Source organism: Rhipicephalus sanguineus, chromosome 3 (assembly GCF_013339695.2).
Source record: "Rhipicephalus sanguineus isolate Rsan-2018 chromosome 3, BIME_Rsan_1.4, whole genome shotgun sequence".
NCBI lineage: Eukaryota > Metazoa > Arthropoda > Arachnida > Ixodida > Ixodidae > Rhipicephalus > Rhipicephalus sanguineus.
The window spans coordinates 179124080-179145747 of NC_051178.1; the positions used below are offsets into that span (position 1 = coordinate 179124080).

The window sequence follows — 21668 nt, forward strand, 5'->3', positions numbered from 1 at the left end:
CGGCCTATTTTGCAGGAAATCAGGTGGATGTCTTCCCTGTCTTCCCGCATGCCATGTGCAGAGGTCACATTGTCTTGGTGTATCTGGGACATCTTGAAGTACGAGGCAACATAGTGTGTTTGCTCCTATCTGTCTATGCTGTTCATCATGGCAGCACTGTGATAGCGAGTGTTTGCAGTCATTGAATGAAAATTGTTATTCATGTTTGGCTATGGTGTGCTTGAAATTGAGGACATCATGAACAACAGCGGAGTACATTACCATTACATTACCATTGAGCACTAGCGTAATGGGCAAGACAAAATGTATATGAACCTGTGCATGCTTAGTGCCATCTATTTGTGATTGCACGAACGTCTGACATAATACTTCGTTAAAAACCAGCAGGTTTTGACTCTCATCTTCCATAGCATACGTGGTATTGTTATGAAGTAGCACTATGAAGTGGCTTTTATCATAAATTCGAACTGTGTCATGAGCATTGTAAGCCCTACAAGTGACAACAAAATATTCTACATACTGTATGACCCCAGTTGGATGTTTCTGCATCAATTTTACCTTTCCCCGATTGTAGGTTTCTACACGAACTTTTTAATCACTCGTAGTGATCGTTGCTTTTCTGATATACGTGTTCCTCATTCAGGTGTCACCATCACATTGTCGCTTCCATCGGCCGCCATGCCGTCATCATTCAGTCCTTGCCATACTGCCATCATGATGCTACCATAATCATGCAGTCATCATTTCAGTGTTATCATTCCACTTTCATACAGTGATGTGATGCAATCATGCTTGCTCCATTATTGTCACACTAACCTCTGTCATCTCCCTCTAGTAGTGATATCACCATTCGGGCACTGTCATACTAATGTGGTCATGCCGTTGCGGTTAGTCCTTTGTCATTTCATCAACCCATTCCAGCATCATCATCATCATCCAATTGTAACCACCCATCACTATCATGCCATCATTTCGTCTTCATACAGTCAGTCATTGTCATGCCACCATTGTTACGTGATCCTAGTCATTTCATCCTCACTATACATCCGCCTGATTCGGTGATTTGATTTTGGCAAAGCTTGTGAGTTGTGTAGTGCATAAACAAAAATTACGTTGCAACTTCTGACCGTTGTTGTAGATTAATATAAGTTACATTGCAGGCAATTACACCTTGCATAGAATGAACTGTACACAGTGCTGTTAGCTGCATTACACTCGATTAACCACTTCACTAAAGCTTCGCTTGACATAAATGTCAAGCGAAGCATCGTTTTTCGTCAATTCTATATCAGCTTGTCAATGACAACTGTCAATTGAAAGCATCATTTGCTTGGCAATCCACAATTGTACTACCTTTCTGACAAACAAGTTTTCTATAAAAACATTACTTCTACAGTGGGTGCAGTTTCAACATATTAGTGTTATCCTCTGAAGAAGTGTAATAATTTCTTTACCACAACCTTCTTAAATTTTCACAACACCATTTAATTATATTAATCAAAATTAAAGCATGCATATAAATATAATAGGCTTTAAATGAAGCAAGGAAAGAAAGGCTGCAGTCAAAGCAACCAGACTTTCTTTCAGCACCTATTAAACAAGACATCCCAGCCAGCAACTGATTTTGAGGAGAAACACACCATGTTGTGCCCGTTATGTTTTTATGAAAAGAAAACGTCTACTCGCTTTTGAGATAAACTGTTGTACCAGTGCATGTAAGAGTATTTCTTTTTTAGTGTGGTCTCCTGTAGAAACGAGCAACATTTTGCACAAATTGTATGTAGCTGATGAAAAGCAGAAAAGTGGTTTACAACAATGAAAAAGTATGCATTAACATCTACACTCTTCCATGTTTCACTGAGTATAAAACCCTTTTTAAGACAGCTATATTTTTCACCAGCCATTAGGAACTTAAAGATAATGTTAAGACTAATGGTTGTAAAAACACATAACTTTGCAGCAAGTATGCTTTGCAAGGTGGCCATGTAACTGGCCACCTTGCAAAATTGCAATTGAAATGTAATGGTCATTTGGAGCTACAAAGTTCTGTAGTTCTTGCAACCACAGGTGTTCGCCGGTTCAGATAATCTGTTGTGCAATCGAGGAAAAGGGCTCACAGAATACATATACACTATGCATTCACAGTCCTGCAGGTGAAGCATAGCTCACTACTACAGAAGCACGTAGTTTGCACTTATGACTTCAGTGGAGCTATAAATAAATTACAAACCAAATGTGAAAGTTGCCGTCCCAGAACCATACAGTGGATTGTCAAGAACATCAAAGTGGACAGTTTCCAATTAATTTTGACTACGTATGGTTCTTATCACATATCTAAATCTATGTCAACATGTTTTCTTCTTGTTTTTATTTTAGTTTTGTTTTTTGCCTATATAACATACAGCTGCTACGACTGGCAACTGAATTCACAACATTATGCTGAGCTACAGTGACTGCTACTAATAGTTGACATACGATGTGAAGATTTGCATTGCTCACAGAATGAAACACGACATCAAAAATTTAAGTGCAACAACTGGTACCTCCAACTGCTCTAGATAAACACATCATGTCACTACAAAGCTAGCCACTAAAAGTGATGTTGACTCTGATGAAAATGTACGAGGCAACATTACACCAATACGACATGAACTGAAGATGGCGGAATCAACAGAAAGCACATTACTTAGCCCTAAATTGATGCGAGTCAGTCCGTGAGCACTGTACATGCTATAATTGTATGCAGAGATGCCAGCCTGATGCTTTATAAGAGGGCCCTTTATCAATAATGTTGGAGAAATGCCGATTTTATCTTTACTTTGTTGTAGCTTAGGTGTGCCCTCAAATTACGTAACTTATTCTGCAACCTTGCTATAAGTACTCACTTAGTCCACATAATGAATGAGGGATGACGGCAGATTTAAGGGACCCTTGAGCACTTATCAAGCCATTGTTTTCAGTAGCTGGTTGTGTAGACTGACGCTTGCAGAGATAAATGTAACAAGAATGGCATCTATGGAGATTATCTCCATAGATGTGGTCAGACTCCATAGATGTCATCAGACCACATATCTCAGATATGTGGTCTGAAGTTACTCAGCTGAGAATATTGAAAGTACACAGAACATTAGGTGCCTTCAACTCAAAATTTACATGATATCCTGTCCCCATTCCATTAACCCATTGACATAGCCACTTACTGGCAATTGTAAGAGCTTGAAACGCCTATGTAGAGGAAGTTTGCACTCCATGGTTGCCTGTGTATGGTGTGCTAATAGTGATGTTACCATGATATCGAATGTTCAGCAGCATCCCCAGTGTGCCAAGTCAAGAAAATTGCACTACTTGAACAACATTCATGAGTGTACAGCAAGTACAAATGAGGCTGTCCATAAGCATACACATGCAAGAAGAAAACCTTTTGCATAGATATGCTACACATGCGCACACCTCTCTGTAAAGCAGCACCTCTCCGAGGCCAGAGGTGAAAAACCAGTCAGTGCCCGTATGATTTTCTGTAGCTATAGTGTTTCTTATTGTACGACGGTATCTGTTCATGTTAACAAAAAAATTACAGCGCACAAGACTAAAACCAAATTTCAAGCATGTTCTTGTGGCGGTGAAGAAATTTAATACCCAACCTTGTTTTTAACAAATCACAAACAGACAAGCGATGTCCCTATTTCTATCAGAAATACTTCCCATGAGAACTACTATGCGCATGTGCAGATAGTAGTACTGATGGGAATGATAGCAATGCAGTGATTTCTTCATGTGATTAAAATATCAAATATTTTCATATTGTTGCTTGGTAAAAGCATCTCAAGCCATGGGTCGTATTCTGAGTTAGAGATATCACCATAATATCGCTTTCAGCGCGCACTAGGCTGGTTGTGGAAAGATACGCAAGTATTTGCTTCAATCATTGGATACGAGAGATTTTACGTCACGCAAAGTGACACTGTCGCCAAAAGTGATCATCCCAGAACACAGCCCCATCAGTCTACTCAACCTCCAACAAAAGAGTGCGCACTGAAAATTGTTAAAGGGCTCGTTTAAGTGGTTGGAGTATGTAGTATGTACTTTGGCCATTATTCCAAAGGTTGCCTGTAGTGTACTCCAAAAGAATATGTCTGCATCTTGTAAAGCTAAGAAACACCATGCAGTTTACTACTCATGAATTTTCTTGTGCAAGGATTCTGCATTTATTTAAGGTGTATGGAATTGAAAAGCTTGCAAAGTGAAACGAGTTTCACCAAAACACAGCTGCTGAAGTGCATTACAGTCCTGGCTCTGTAAAATCACAGCATTTTTTGCAAAGGTTGCACCTGTAAAACTGCCATAGTCCATTACTAAGCTAAATTTGCTAAGAAAACTCTACCATTTATTGCGCACCTGCATCTTCAAGTAGGCCAGTTGATGCGACAGGATTCCGTTGACTACCACAGGAGATTTTTTAATATATCTACTTCCATTAAAATAGATAACCTACTGTAAGTGGGTTATCTACTTTAAAAGTGGGTAAGATAAAAAAAAAAAGAAAGGATAAAAATGCAAGCGGTGTAGGATATGCAAGCGGTGTAGCTACAGAAGTGGAAAGCCATCTAGTAGATAAAAATAGTCTTACTCAGCGTCATTACAGTCACAAGATGCAACTATGCAACCAACTCTTTTGAGTTATCAGTGACTAGGATAAGGATACTTTGACATCCAGCCCAGGCACACCAAGAGGGCTGTTTGTTGACCACAGACACACAGATAGAGTTACAAACCGTCTTTCCTTTCGGCTGCTGCTGTCCAGAACTGAACAGTAGCGAACAATCATAAGCCAAGAAAAATTTGAGCTATCCAACGCGCCACACCTCACATGGAAGATTCAACTCTACAGAATCAGGCTCTGTCTGATAAACGTATGACTAATACAAAAAAACACACGAGAAAAAAATCTACCCTGTGTGACTGAAAGTTTCATGAGAATGTTACTAATAAACAAAATTATCGCATTTACATTTACATGACCTAGGTCAAAAAAACACAACATCGTGATCACAAGTAATGTTTCAAATTTCAATGATACAACCCCCTAATGAAATTTGTGTGCTACAAAATGGTATGGGAAAGCCGTATTCATGTCGAAAATTGAAAGCCAGCAAAAAAGAAAATGGTTTGGAAGAAAGGAAATATATATACTGATGTCAAGTCTGAAATACAAATTTTAAATACACAAGTATTGGTTTTTGAAAATGAGAAAAAATTTTCTCAGAAACAACCACACTGTGTTACAGATTAAAAATGCAAACTGGGTCAGAAATATACAGATGTAAGAAGAAACCTCACTGTTAAAAAAAATTTTTAAAAGACAGGATGACAGGTCATTGTGAAAAGCAATTCCAGACAGAAAAACTTCCATGCCATTTTGAGCAGTGGGAGCCCGACAGCTACATTTCAAAAGCCCCAAAAGAGTTCCCCATAGTTTCAATGGAGGAGTTTTAAACCTTAATGGTGTTGCGTAAAGGGAGAAAGGTCATCCATCTTAAAGTATCATTAAGCTGCAACAAAAAGCCATATAGAAAGCATTGCTGGAAAATAAATTTTCTTTCATGTGGAGACAAACCTTCCTATGAGGAAGAACATTTATTTGGCGGCAACGCTCTCTATCTGATCTATGGAGATAAAACATAAACACTGCCTTTCCAGGGCATTTGCCCAACCATGTGGGCTAACCATGAGGCTAGCATATGCCTCCTACAGAACTGTGAAAACTTGTTTCTTTCCTCCACCTGCTGTATTTCCACCAAACTTATTTGCATAACGGCTGCGTTCTACAGTGCTTGTCCCCACAGCTAACAAAATCTTACCAAGTTTTTGTAAACACCACCACCAGATGGTCATACAAACTAACAAACCAAGCAAAAGCTGTCGCAAACAAGCCATCACATTTTTGTATAGGAGCAAATAGCGAATTTTGTTATAAAAAAAAAGTGCGCAGACACAGAAACAGGTGAAGGGAAACAGACAAGACAAACACCGGCATTTGCATTGTCCGTTTCCTTGGACTTGTGCCTGCACAGTCAATGTGAATTCCTAATGTCAATGATGAATTCCAACCAACCAGCTCGACTTTCTATGATGCTATGAATGAGTAAGGAGTCGAATGAACGTTAACCCAAGAACCACATGCAACTTGTGGTATACAGTTTTACCAGTTTAATGCCTTCTCACAGCTCAATCACCGCACTTAGTCACTTGTCAGCAAAATCTGTACTGTATATCTTGTGTAGTGCACTGTGACAACAAAACTTAGGGTAGACTCAACTCACCACAGTCCTCAGGCTCATCTGAGCCATCCGCACAATCTGGGGAGAAGTCGCACTTCCACTGCTTTGGTATGCAGCCTTGCCCATCGGCACAAGCAAATTGATTATCCGGACATTTCACTGCAGGCAGCAGAGACAGCAAAAATGAAGGCCTCATTTTTTTCCACATAAAGCCTCAGAAAAGTACCCTCTGTCTTAAAGATAACTCGTTCTGCGGAATGCAACTGCTGTGCTCAATGAACGTTGAAGCGAGCTTCTGTGGCTGACTTCGCTTTTCCTTTGATTGAGCTGCCGTCTGGCTTCCCATTTTGTCTCGGAAATGTATCTGATGTCTCTTTTTTTTACTATTTGTCGCCCTCCTTGGTTCATACTGTTTGCTTCTTTGCTGTCTGCAAGGAAAACGCTATGACCTAATTGACAACTGAAGTTTAATAAATATTCCTGGAACCATTCATTTTACTTTATTTTTCACTTTTGGTACGTAGGGTCGAAAGATTCACTAAAGAAGGTTCGTAAATATCTGCGATGCTACTTCAATTTTGTAAATAACACACATTTTAAACCATTTTTTTAAAAATGAGGCTGCAAATGCCTAACTGAACAAGAACATTAACTAGGTTCTTAAATGAAGCCAGTTCAGCAGTAAGCTGTCTAAACGTTAGTTTACATATTGTTAAACAGTAAATTTGTTTGAAAACGAATGTGGTTGCTAGCCAAGGCAGTGAACAGTACATTACCGGTGTGTTTATCACACAAACTGTTTGTCAGCGATCTCACTGACCTGCGCACTTTAAAATACACTGCCTTACAAACTTCCTGCATTCGCTTCGTCTCACCATATGATATAACATTAAAGGGACACTAAAGAGCAAAACGATTTTTCTCGCATTAGTAAAGTAGACTGCCACGATACCAAAAACACCACGCTTGCTCCGAGAAGACGCTTAGTAAGTGAGAAAACGCACAAAAAGAAAATACAGGTGGCGACGCCACTTTGGAATTCCCGCACCATTTGCCGTGACGTCACATATTTTTGACGGTGCCTGCTTGGGCCTACGTAGTTCCTAATCGGTTAAATCGAAGTACATTGTCCTCTGAGGGGGCCAGAGACTTGACATAACGAGTTTGTGGAAATTTCGTTGAGCCAGTGGCGCCAAAATACGTTAAATGCTCTTTAAAACCTTTTACGTCACGAATTGCAAAGTTCGCCGCGAAATTTAAAAATGAAACTTTGAACTTGGTTTTCTCCTCTAATAATAAACCTATGGCGGTGAAATAAACTACACAAGAGTTCTCAGAGCACACTTTATCAATCTAAACCAATTCATTGTTTCTCTTTAGTGTCCCTTTAACATGCACATAAATTTACAACTACACAGCGCTGTTGGAATACAAAGGCATGTGAGGCTAGTTTAGCATAAGTTTACACAGATTACAGAGTAGGACTCTGAGATGTCTAGTAATAAACTGATAACAGCAAGCAGCGGACATTAACCGTAACAGAAAAAAGAGCAACCAATAAATGGCCCAGCAGCATGAAACTAGTCAACAGAAAATATCTCTAGCAGGTCATTGTCTGCGTACGCGTCAAAAGTGGCAAAATTTTCGCTTCTTTGCCTGACTTGACGTGATCTGTGATACTGCCGTGAAAAGAGAAACTGATCCAATGTTTGTATGACACTGCCTTTCTGAAGTTTTGCCCGTTTTTGCAGCGTTGCATAAGAAAAAAAAAAACGCGATCCAGCATTTCTGAGTGAAATAAGTGACGCTGTCGTATCGAACGCAGGTGTCACGAAGGGTTGTTCCCAGATCACTACTGGGGCTGTCGTAGTTTCAGTGGTGCGCACTGATTGCAACACCTCGTGATGACGCGATAAAAGCAGCGTCTTTAAACCCGCTATTCCTGTCGCTGAGCAAGGAATCGAGAAGACACGCGTGAGAGAGATAAATCTTCAGAGCTTTATTGATCGAGCAGGGGGCTTTTATGAATTGCGTTCCTCGTATCGCGAAAAGGCCGAGTTCACGGGTGCGGCAGTGGATAACGTCGAACGGTCACGATCGATGCCTGCATTCTCGTAGTCTCGAGAGAACGGCACGTAGTAGTACATTACATCTACGTCCCGCCTCCGCATCGCTACGATTCCGATGGCGCAAACGAGCAGGCCAAGATGCGCGAATGCGCCATGTCGCTATAGAATCTGTCAAAAAAACTTCGTCGAAAGTCGTGATGCGCTGCGAAGGACGACTGGTTCTCAGCGCGCACCCAGCGCACTACAACCGCTTCCCTGCCGAGCGTAGGAGCACTTGATCCCGATCGAATGAGTGAAGAAAACACGTGAAGGGAAACGACCTCGCCAATAATAACAGGGAGCGGATACAAGACCGAACGAGGCACCAGCGGGGAGACGAGCGCTCACGGAATGACATCCACATGGGCGCACCCGATTCCAAGATAAAGCTAATGAGTCACAATTCGCGCGGGTGTTAATTATCGTCGCCCCCCAACCCCCCAACAAAAACGCATAGCCTCACGTCCTCCTCTCTCTGCGAAGAGTTTCTCCGTCTCTCCCGTGCCCATCGACGGCAATCTTACCAGCGCAGAGTCGAGTGTTTAAACAGCGCTCTACGACCGCACGATGCATAAGCACCGTGATAAGACAGACAAACTGTGTACGCAAAGGGGGCGCCGCCAAAATAAAAACATCTCCCTCGCGTTCCCTCTCTGTCAGTCAGCTGCACGGAGAGAGGAAAAAAAAACCCCGTCTGTTGTCTCCAAGTCGCGTTCAGCGCGATATTTCGGGCGTTCAATAAACCAAAGCGATCCAGCAATCTCGCGGGAGAGTCGAAACACAATTCTGTACCAACCTCGCGTCGTTTCCGTCGTTGTATCAGCTGTCACAGAGACTGTGAACACAACGAAGAGTACCACGGCGCTAGCCAAGGCAGTGGCAGCAGCAGCCATCGGCATTGGCTCGGGCATCACAAGAAAGTTTTCGCGCACCGATCACGCAGTTTTTCGAGGCATGATTCCCACGCCACCTTCACGAGCACACCAAAATGCGCACAATGGGTGCCCCACGCGTGCACGAAACTGCAGTAAACTACGTCTTCCGCTACGGTGCTGCTGTCACGCTTCTCGCTAGCGACACAGCACAAGTTGCACTGGAGCGCGCTAGGCCTAAATCTGTTAAAAAACGCCGCGCTCTGCAGCGCCAGCCAGCGCTTGAGAAAACAACTAAACGACGCACTCTCCCTGCTCGCCTGCTCTCCCGTCACGCGGTCTCAGCGAACTGCTGCAGCAAAATGCGCGTTGAGGGCCTGATATAAAGCGTATAAAGTACGCTGGCAAAGACGTGACACTGTAATTTTATCGTTTGGGCTCGCGTACGCTTCATACAGGAAGCATATAACAACGCCTCCACCGATATCACAACTCATTAGCACTTGGGAGACGATGCACGCACATCAGTCATGCGTGTGACATATAACCTTGGAGAGGCTCGTGCACCCTGCCGGGAATGCTGCAACCCTCTTCCGTGAACTTTCTCCCACTAATTGCTTTGCTTGAAACCGCCTGCAGAGTCAAAACAACGGTCGCATGACGCGCATATACATCCCCTGCATGACTTTTGTGCGACTGAAACGAATGCATACGTACAGTGGTTTTCACGAAAAGGAATAGTTATAACGCAATGCTTGCTGCCTGTGCGCATCAGAGAATTGCACGTTACTTTTGTTCAGTGACGTAGAAACACCTCCGATTTTTTTTTTTTTCAATTTTGCATATGTATGCAAAATCTGGCTTGCTCAGTGCTTTCTTGAAAACCCGGCTCTCGTCACTTTCCTATCAAGAATGCTATGTCACGCTGATAACGCGCGCCGTTCGTGAAGTGCCAGGACAGCGGTGATAACGCGAGGAAAGTACGCGAGGTGGATGACGATTATTCTTGGATGACAGAAATGCTCCCCAAATACTCTATTTTATTCTTAGAGTCTATGCACTCGCGCACACAAAAAGTATAGGTGACCTCACCCCCCCCCCCCCCTTCCTCCGAAAAAAAATTTCTGGCTACACTACTGCTTTTGTTGTTATACAGCCAGCGTAATGCAGTATATATGTATAAAATGAACGGCGATCGTTTGTGCAGACCGTATCCGGTAACCTGGGTGCGATTTTTTTTTTTTTGTTATAGCAGGGCTTTCGTTGGAAATGCGGACCATCAAATCGTAACTTCAGCCCCACGGCGTCACTTATATGGTTCAGAGAGGCATGACGATGCATGTTCAACTACAATGAAGAAGATATAAAAGGAGATTAAAAACTAAAAAGTTTGAATTAAATTTATAAGCGCCCGGCCTGCATGCATGAACAATGGATAGGCATTTCTTATAATGGACCCGGTGTGCGCATTCCACTTTCACGCAATTAGTTCAGCGAAATATTTTTGTGAGATTGATATTAAAAAAAAAAATGATTGTCCATGCCTCGACTGGGCGGCCTGGGTTAATATTGTCGTATTCTCGCTGTTAAATAATGCCTGTTCACATTATGAAAAGTTCTGAGGCGTCTAAGAGACCGTATTACTTTTGCACGCAACACATTAGTTGAGTGTTAAACTGAACACGTTGTCTGTCAGTGGATTAATTTTCCAGTGTTCTCACGGATCGCCATGAACGCCGCAATGCGGGGCTTAGTGATGATGATGAAGATGAATTTTCTCCTTCCAGTGAGCGTTCTAACAACAAGAATAACTTCGCGAGTTTTTGGTTACACGCCGTACACGCACATTAATTTCGGGGTGGGGAAGAATTGGGTCGTTAGGATATCAGGACCAAGAGGGTTCGTTTTGGAAATCACACGCTTGCACCCTCTGGATCGGCGCATGGACGCATGCATATTTGCATATCGGTCCTGGTGCTCAAAGTATGTGATCCGGTCCTCAACAGGGCGGAAGTGACTTGTTATGATGAAAGGAGCGAGGCAGCCAGTTTGGCTATTTTCGGAGAACATGGCCGTGTGCCAGGCAGTGGCCGGCCAGAGGGCCAGAGCCTCGAAAGTGATGAGGAGGGCAACGCGTGCGCCGATCGCTCGCCACGAGAGTGAACAAAGACGCTGCTTGTACATACACAAGAATTACGACCATATACGCGATAATAAAGCAGGCCTCTGTCGTCAGGGTACGCAAGCTCACAACGCATCCAGCTAAGGACAGATATACATTCCTGTGCAGCAGGTACACTTTTTTCGTAGTGGGGGTTTTGACGACCGAGCTGCGGCGTGCACTTTCGATAGAGGCGAAAATGCTAGAGGTCCGTGTACTTAGATTCAGGTGCACGTTAAATGGACCCTATAAGTGAAACAATAAATCGGTTTAGATTGATAAATTGTACTCTGAGAACTCTAATGTCGTTAATTTCACCATCATATGTTTATTAATAGAGGATAAAATCGAGGTCAGAGTTTCATTTTTAAATTACACGCCGAAATTGGTTTCACACCGCAACGCGATGTCTCAACAGATTACGATGCCTCTAACAGCGACTGACAACAGGAGCAAAACGCAGGCACGCACGCGGCGCACCGTGCCTGCGTTTCGGCGGCACTCACGTTGAAATGTCGTGTCCTTCACGATCGTGCGATTGCGGATCGAGGCCCCATTGCCGTCGTTTTGCGCCGGCAGCTGCTCGGCGGTCATCGTTTTGCGTTTTGTGTAGCGTTGCTAGTTTTTCTGTACGGTTCACTGGCTGTTATCTTGCATTAAGTAACTGCCCAACTGAAAAAACGACCTCGGCTCTATGCTGGCCTATAGAGTTACTAGCATATACAGTAACTCTATGCTGGCCCAACGTGCATGGCCGACCTGGCCGGCCATGGCCCGAGCTTGGCCGACAGAGTTGGGCCGAGGTTGGGATTGGTTAATGGCCTTACACCGGCCGACCTATGGCTGCTAACATAGGCCCAAGGCCGTAGGCCGACTGTGTAGGCATCAGGCGGTGCACAGCTGGATGAATAATCTTGTGCGAATAATGTAGTGGAAAAAAATGACAGCGGAAGATCAGCGCTCATACAAGAAATTTTCGCTGACCGAGAAATAATGCACGCGGCGGAGGAAAAAATATTGCGCCCACAGATATAAAGCAATGTCGGCTTGTCGCTGGCTCATAGTACCTGGCCAATGTGGTAGGTAGCAAAACATGGCCCTACCACGTTTCGCCCGAGCATTGGGTGCCGACTCTTTCCCTGTCATTTGCCGACCGTTGGCTGAACGTCTTCGGCCAACTAATAACCAGCGTAATTGGTTGCCCATCAGGGCCCCACTTTGGGCCGCCATTGGTCGGCCGACAATACCGGTTGCCGAGCGCTGTCCATCTGTTTGCCAACTATCGGCCGTCGGCCAATTTCAGTTGGGTGTGCTCATTTTGCTGCATATTAATTCCATCAGTGTTTCGTGAAACAAGCACTACTGTGTTTTCGCCGATGGTTCGTTACAACAATGGCCGGATCCGCTCGCCTTCGTTACAGCTAGGAAGCAGCTGTTCCAATCATTATACTGCACGAATGTATTTTTAGCTGTCTTGTAATTAAGACGTTAAATATTACATTTCTTTTTACTGGTGGTTGAATCTTGGTCGAACGCGAAACTATACAGGGTTTGTCTGAAAAGTAGTGAGTGTCAATGATTAAATTGCGTCTGTACCCCACAACAGGTTGAGACCGCTTAATATTGGTGGTGGGAAATTTACCTTAGCACTTGCGGTCGCACTGTCGTATGCTACCATCTAGAGAGTAAAGAGAGACTTCCGTGAAACTCGTTTTCATTGCCCGTGCAAACCACAACGCAGCGCTCGTTGGAGCGAAGGATTGCCATCAGGTTTTGTGTGAAACTCGACAAGTGCGAAGTGAAACTTTTCCTACGATAAAGATCGTTGGTGATAAGTGTTAGACATAACGTCAAGTGTATCCGCGGCATGAGGTCTTTTGAGAAGGTACTCGTAAAGAGGTCAGCAATGAAGCTCGCACTGGACGGCCGTCAACAGTCATCACCGATGGCAACGCGCCAGTCCCCGCCGCCTTCATCTTGACCCGCTTCCTTATCAATTTAAAGGTGCCAAGGTATACCCAGCAGTCTTGACATGGTTCCTCCAGACTTCCTGTTGTTTCCGTGCTTGAAAACTTCCACGAAAGAACATCATTTCGGGACAGTTTACAAAGTCAAAGAGGAATTGAATATTACACCAAGGCTTTAAAGGGCATTCCGGAGGAGACCTACCATGACGCCTTCGATGCCTGGAAATCTCAGTGGAAGCGATGTATCGTCACAGGAGCAGCCTATCTTGAAACCTTTAATTGCGTTGTACCGATATGAAGAATACATCCTTTATAATTGACTCATTGACGTTACTTTTCGGACATACCCTGTATATGGAAGACGCGCCGGTGCGAATCGTAAGCCAGACTGACCCGCCCTATTTCGAGCCATATATCTTGTTCTTCTGCGTGTTACAGCTCGTGTGTGGGTGTGTGCATGCGAGCGCTTGCTTGCTTACAACCATGTCGACCTGTCGCTGACAAATAAGGTGCAACGCTTCTATAGGTGCCTCGCTGTGAGTGCAGTTATGATTGATTGTCGTTTATAAATACATGGCGGCATTTTACCACATCTGTAATTGGAAATCTTTCTTTAGAATGACTTGCTGCTGAAGTTATTTGTTGTAAATCATACCTAGCTTACTTGCTTTTTCTTGTATGCAGCTTTTCTTCACTGCGGTTTGTACAAGACATTGGGCCTGAGACCGCGCCAGCTATAGTGTGACGGGACCTGGAGTGCATTCATGCGGAACTCAGCTTGTGCTGTCACCTTCTGTCGTATTTTGTGCCACGTACGGTTGCGCTTTATTCACTAATGAAGCCACTTTTACAAGATCATGGGAAAATTTATTGCTTCTGATAAGCATGATTATTTGTGCGCCATAGACTAAACGTCATTTATGAAGTACGTGTTCATCCTCTGCACGTTCAGATTTATTATTTGTGCAATAGTAAACCGATGTTTTCTACATGAAAACTGGATATATGTGGTGTGCTGAAGTAGTGTTCCCGGCACATATGGCACGTCGAAAATTTATAAATGCCATAGTGAGGACATGGCTGGATGAAAGGTATGATATACGACGACTGACATAGGAAATGGGAGAAAAACGGGAAAGAGTATCCCGCGGGAGCTCTTTTCAGTCCCTGTATTATCTAAATTCCTATCGTAGCCGTAAGGATGCCGACCCATCATGCTGCAAAGACAGTTATAATACCTTGTTTTACTTTTTTATTTCTGAAGCCTTATTACAGCAAAATTACGAAAACGTCTTAGCTTAATATCTTGTCAAGACGTTTTTTTAGACAACGTTTTGCGTCACATTAGCACGGCTATCCGACTGTCAGATAGCCATCTACGGTTACCGAATGTCTTGACCTAAGACATCTATTAGCCCTTTCATCTAGCCGTTCAAGACGTTTTTAGACGTGAAATAGCTTCTTTTGTGTTTCGTGGGCTGAGGCGATCACTGTAAGACAACTGCCAGAGTAAATTCAACCTTCTCCCCACTCCCTCTTGACTCCAGAGCAGAGCTCTCTCGGCTGCGTAGCCGCCGTCAGTTCCTGAAAGGGGTCATGAAGCACCCCTTGGGCTGATTGAAAAAACACATCCTGCGGAAAGCTGACACGGCTATGAACTGCTCTGCCAAATATTACAGTCGTGCGCGCCGCGTAATGGCCACAAGCGGAGCGCGAAGTTGCCGTTTCCCCAGGCACCCTCTTTTCAAACAGAGGCCGGTTCTCACTCTCGTCGGTGGGCGGGGCGTCTGTCCGCTGTACGTCGCAAGAGACATAGCATGCTTCGGCGTTCGGATCAGATGCGCTTCTTGCCGCGGGGTGCCGCCACTTGCCGGCGCCGCACTCCTCAGTACACGGTAGCCGCACTCGCGCAAGCGAATCACAGCGAGAGAGCGATCGCGTTTCATGACGCGCGCTGACGTAACTTCTTTCCCCCATGCCATCCCTCCCTGTCTAGCTTCCAGTGCGCTCGTCGGCACGAGAAAAGAGAGAAAGCGCTGGGAGCGTGCGCCAAACCCCCGTAACTCCGCTGATTCTTGACGGATTCGAGAAATTTTTGCGGCAATCGATTCGGGAGGCAGTACACTCCGATACTGAGGCCATTAGATCATTACTTGGAAAAGTGGTTCATGACCCCTTGAAGGGATGTGGTAGGTTGTCCGTAGCTGTCTTGCTTCGTCGTTGTCGTTGCTGCCTCTCAAGGATGGAGACGACTTCTTTTACACAACTCACTAGTGAAACCTCGGTGATGCGATCACAGCTCATACGAATTTCGGGTTGATACGAATTTTTCGTTGGTCCCGGCCAAGGCCCATTGGCCTGCAATGTAATGGATTACGGTTGTTGCGAACCAATTTTCACCCATCGACGTTTGATACGAACGTACGCTACCGCCCAGGTACGAAGGGGTGCTGTCCGGAAGACGCGCCAAGCACGTGCGAGCGCGGCAACGCAAGCGTGGGCATGCGCGCCGCACCGCGAAATTTTCAGAATCACAGTGTAAGAAAAACACTCTTTTTGCGGTCAGAATAAACCGTCAGAGACGAGTCACGCCCTCCGAGATTGCGTGCGCGAATCTTTGAGGCTCTTATGTGCCTCCGTGATATGTACCTTCGCGTTTAGATTACAGAGGACGTTAGCGCCATGCTTTTTTTTCTAACGTGTCGACGCGGGCTGCTGTCGTTGTACCGTGTTTACACGTGCCTGCCTCGTGCATCAGACATCCTATGAAAGGTGGACGAATACCGAAAGAAGGCGAGGACGATGGCGAAGGAATCAGGCCTCACACGTCGTCAACATGCGCGACCGTTGAGGTCGCACTTGTGCGGGCACGGCCGTAAATCTCCCAAAAAACATCCCCAACACCTCCGCGATAACAAATTCATAACACAGGACCGTGGTTGTGTAATTTTGTGGCGTTGATCCATCGCGTCAAAGCGCTTCTTTTGTGACTTTCGCTGCAGTACTCTAGTGTCATGCAAAAAAGCATACTAAAATTTGGAAGGGGCTACTGCTGTCGCGGGTCACAACGCACCTGGTTCATTAATTAAATACGCGCGTACAGGCCGTATATTTACGAGTGCTGGTATATGATTGCCGACATCTGAAAACTTAACTGACAATCATTCAGGTTTCTTCCTGACGTTGCTGCGGCCCTGAAGAACAATAAATGAAAATGTACGCCAGCTTTCTTTTGTCGCATGCTCTTTTTCCATGCTTTCTGGTGATACGAATTTCGGATGATACGAATATTTTTGGTGGTCCCGTGAGATTCGTATCACCGAGGTTTCACTGTATTTATATACAGTATATATACAGGTTTACAAGGCAGTTATGTACATAGGAACTTGCGCAACATAACTCCAGAGCCGACAAGTGCATAGCACCGCTCCTGCGACAAGAACCCCCCGTGAGGAGCCGGGAGGCCGGGAGCCAGGTTTTAACTTCTCCTCCCAGTTCTCCCCATGGCAGATCAAAACAACTCAGGCCGCTTATTGGGCCGACTGTAGATTCGTCTCTCGGAGGCCTCCACCCTCTCTCTTTCTGCAGCCTTTTGAGCCACCTGTCTGAGAGAGAGACTTGGAAAACGGCCGACAACGACATATTCTTACAAAAGTGCACAAAAAAACACACACGATGGTGGCGCAGTTCAGCTCCCCCGATCATGTTACATACACTGTGCGGCCAGTTAGCTAGCGGGCCCATGCCATCCCTACTCGGCGGCATACCGTCTCCGTTGACAGGCGGTTCGCGGACACTATCCGAGATATATTGGTGGGCTCCCTTCACGCCGCTTCCCGGAATCCCGCGGGCCGGAGGTCGTTAAACTGATGGTAAACAGGGCGCGGCTTTCTTTTCGAACGGTTACGGGCAGCCATAGGCGTATCTACCGGGGGGGGGACAAGCGGGGCGCTAGCCCCCCCCCCCCCCCCCCCCACACACACACAGAAAAATGTTAGGGGGGCGGAGCACCTCCCTAATCATTGTCGGCTGCAGACTGGGAAACTAACAAGAAAGGCAAAGTTTTACATGAACGCAGCAATAACGTAATTATGTAATAAAATATGTGTCCTACGATTCTGCAGTGACGACTGTCCTCCGTGTGTCATGACCACCGACCACGCACTGTAGGCTCTCTGCGGTGCGGGCTGCCTATTCGCCACGCTTTCGCGCCTTGCGCTCGAGCATTGCAGAGGAAGCTATAGCTCAGCATGGGCTCTATAACACTAAAGCAATCTCATGAACTTATTTTGCTCTGCCTCGCCTGAAATTTAAGTAATCAGCCACGCAAATACGGCCGGGAACCAATAAACGTCCGATCGAATGCTCTCCTTTTTTAGGAAATGTAGTTTCTTCATTTGAAAACGAATAGTGTCGCCACTGCTTCTTATCCAAGCTGCTGTGAGTGGATGAGTGCAGAAGTGTCGAGTATTTTAGTTGCGCCGAGCCAGGTGAGCTAAAAAAAATTCCCACTAGTCTCCGGCGGCTTGTAACAAGGCAGTAGACTCGAGCACATTGAGAAGCCGAGCTTTCATGTTTGCCGTTACTTGATCTACCTCACCAGGGACGTCAGCGTCCACGGTTTTCCGGACTAAGGAGGCTGCCCATCAGCAAAGTCTCGGTTATACACATATGCATATCCATCTCGCCCGCTGCTATAAGCAGCCACTGCCAATGTGATTGGCGGGCAACCTATCTTGAATTACCCCTTTCAGTCACGGATTATGATGCACTGTCTGCAAATGCGTCAAATTTCCATGGCATGATTTCAAGGCACTCGATCAGTATTACATTCCAAGAAATAAAATGAAGGAATGTGTTGTTTTGTGTGAGTTAACAGTAATTAATGCTAATTAGCGTGTAATTAAATATCTAACTATTCTGCAATCAGTCAGCTTCAATCCTTGCATAAAAGGAATCAACTATTAGGCCCAAAATGCATGCACACTTTGTTTTTTGGTTGTATGCTTTTCGAGTGAAGAAAAAAAAAATACTGTCCTGGAACGTCGCACGTCGAACGATCGTCGAACATGGTAGTGTCTCTATAGTAAAGTGATCATCTGCAGCAATTTATACTGCATAATAAAGTTAAATAAGCGCTAGTTGTCCACTCAGGAAGCCTGCACGAATGTGCACACTAAGTTTCAGGTCATTTGAGGAAACACGCGGTGCGTGATGCGACTTCGAAGTTGATGTGTACAATTGTACACACAGTGACTGAAAGGGGTATTACGTTCGGAATGAGACGCTGCCTGGCTATTAAAAAAAATAGTTATTGTTCAGCACAGTTATGCGCTGCATGCTTATTGTGCACACTTCGCAGACTTGGGGCGTCGCGTAACGACGATTTAATGGCACATCACAATTTTTGATGAATAGTGAAGAACCAATGACCAACAATACTCCGTATGGATTATAGTTGATGATTATTAATTTTTTACGTAGTCATGCGTAAGTGGTAATTACGCGGTGGATCACTTACGCGTAATTTGCTGCGTCGTTTTACGAGCAGGTGCTGTCGCATGACCCAGAAAATTTCGACCAATCATTAACAGCTAACGACCTATCCGGAAGCAAACAATGCGGGGTAGTTTAATGTTATAATCAACCACATTTTTTCAAAGAAAATTTGACCTTACACAGTTTCTTAAAGGAGGCGGAGGGGAGGAGTAAAGGGCCACTTCACGGCTTTCCCTTCCACCCCCCCCCCCCCCCCCCCCCAAGCTGGGAAAAATAGGAGGGTAAGGAACGACATCTAATATATATTAGATGTATAAATTCGTAATCATTCATAATCTTATAATATGCACAACCAGCTCAATGTGATTTAACTGTTAATCGACCGAACTTAGTCTTCTTCTTTAGAAGGACTTTATATTAGAGGGCTCTAACAATACAGAAATTGGCACTCGGCTTATTCTGAATATCAGAAGAGTGGTATTCAGAATACTTCAGAATACTTCGCAGTATTCAGAATACTTCGCAGAAGTATTCTGAATACTTCTGCGAAGTACCTTGCTTTGTCAGCCGCATATTTTGTTTAATAAGAGAGAACTTTAAGGAGTCATAGCAGGTTCTTCATACTCATCGTATTTACAACGCCCAACTGAGACTGTGAAGTTTGCAGATGGAATGCTCAGGTGAAGAACAGGTTAAATGTCGCTGTACTTTTTAAACTTGACGGTAATATTTCCAAAATGTTATTAAACACTGCTGTGTTGTCGCAGTCTGCACAATCTGTTTGTGAAGATTCTTCCTTGATATCAGACAACAGCTTTGAAAAGGAAATAATCTAATCTCTGGGATATAAAAAAATCCCTCCAAATTGACAGAAAGTACATTCTCTCTCTCTCTTATATATATATATATATATATGGCGGACAGAGTGCGCGACGCCAGCCTCCCACTCGCGAGCGAGTTGATACGCCACTGCGGGCAGCGAGAAGTGTTCGTCTGTCACCGCGCCTCCACCGAGCTACAGAACCGAGCGTCGCTGCACTAACTCCGGGAGCTGGCTTCTTGGAAGCCGCGCTTTCGGGAGAAAGACACAACCATCCCCCCTTCTCGCCACGCCAGACCTCACAGCCAGTTTGGCCGATGTATGCTTTGCCACACGATAAAGGGATGTGATAAATCACATGTGCAAGGCACAAATGACATGATTTGTACTACACGTAGCCTTTCTCTGCGCTTGCCGGTTGATGTGGCTGCACAGACCACTCAACTTTCGCGGGGCAGAGAGCACCATGCGCATGCCATGTTTATTCGCCACCGTTTTTGATCAGTAAATGCCAGCCTGTCCCGTCATTTTCTTCTCACTGTGTCTTGTGTTTCCCGCTCGTTTTTTACCCATTTTGACAATGTACCAACTAGCCCAGTCCAACACCTAGGTATTATAAACGATACTTCTCAGCAAAAGTGATCATCTTGTGTCGATCGCACCTTCTATGAGCCATCGTGTTGTAAAGCTCTCTTTCGTTCATCCAATATTTAAGCAAGTAAAATCTATGTTCTTGCCCCTTTCTCCTTTTTTTTTCTTCGTGGTGATGACTCATGAGCTGTGAATTTTTGCACGATGGATAATATAAGTACCCGAAAGACCGTCTGTCGAGTCGAGCTTTTGTGCAATCATTACAGATACGAGGTTGCGACCGTTGCGACAAAGCCTTGCAACAGACCATGTTTTCGTTGCTCACGTCATACACGCGACCTGGCAAAACAAGGAGGGAGGGGCAAGCATAAGCGCGTTCGTTAACCCAAGCCGTTCTGTGTAATCATTGCATGCATTTCCAGAAACCTCTGACTGGGCACGGCAGATGACGTTTCGCCCTCGCGGTGTTGAGGGAAGGCCAGGAAGGCAGCAACATCTGTAGTTGTGGTGTACAGTCGGAGCGCCACAACTGTGACACAGCGCTGTCAGACGGGACGATAAAAAGAGTGTGTGCGTGTTACCTGATCATCATGAACCAACAAGGCCGACTGTCAGGCTTCAATCAGCATTGCCCAGAACGCATGCCTCGCATTTCGGAGAACCGAGCTAGCAGGGCTCACAGATGTGTAGTAGTGGCCTGGTGCAACCCTTCCTTATTCAACAGCAGAGCTGTTTAAGCCGACCGTTAGTCCGTGCAGAGCGAACAGAAAACTATCATCACCATGAACCGGCACGCCTGCTCTCTTCACCTGTTTCGCTCACAGAACACGTGCGCCGATATGTCCGGCGTGGGACGCAATAACCTTTATGGGCGAGAGAACAAGTACAAAGAGAGAGAAAGAGATAGAAATAGAAAGAAAGCGAACAAAGACAGAAGAAGACAGATAAAGAAAGATATAGAAACAGACATAAAGATGTTATAAAAAAGAAAGTGCGAGAGAGAGAAAGAGAATCAAAGAGAGAGTGGAATCGAACCCGTGTCTTCGACACCCTAGCCACTTGACCACCGATGCGGTTGAAGTGTATTTCGGTACTGAATGGTGGAAGCAGAAGCTCGACTTTCGAAGTCTGCGTCATTACTTACTCGAAGGCGGATTACAAACGCACATAAAGTATGGTGGAACCCCCTCCACCCTGACAAACATTTCTGGAGACACCAAATTTGTGTTCTTCCTGCATCGAGGTACCCACTGCGGCCGAGCTAGCGTGTGCATAGTCTACGTGGTTGAGCAGCATGCGCTGTCACAGTAATAAGGAGTTAAGTTTTGGTTGGTATCGACAGGCCCTGGATGATCCGAGTGCACGCTGGCAA

At 44.9% G+C, this 21668-nt stretch overlaps 1 protein-coding gene across 1 annotated transcript in view; it reads right to left on the bottom strand.

Moving 5' to 3' along the window:
• LOC119387755 (low-density lipoprotein receptor-related protein 1) overlaps positions 1-9507 on the bottom strand; it is a gene marked incomplete in the record, with an annotated part of 115342 nt that extends 105835 nt beyond the window's left edge. The window contains 2 exon segments of the mRNA XM_037655263.2: positions 6321-6437; positions 9183-9507. Coding sequence (XP_037511191.1) covers positions 6321-6437; positions 9183-9297 — 232 coding nt within the window.
• Positions 9508-21668: the final 12161 nt, after the last annotated feature.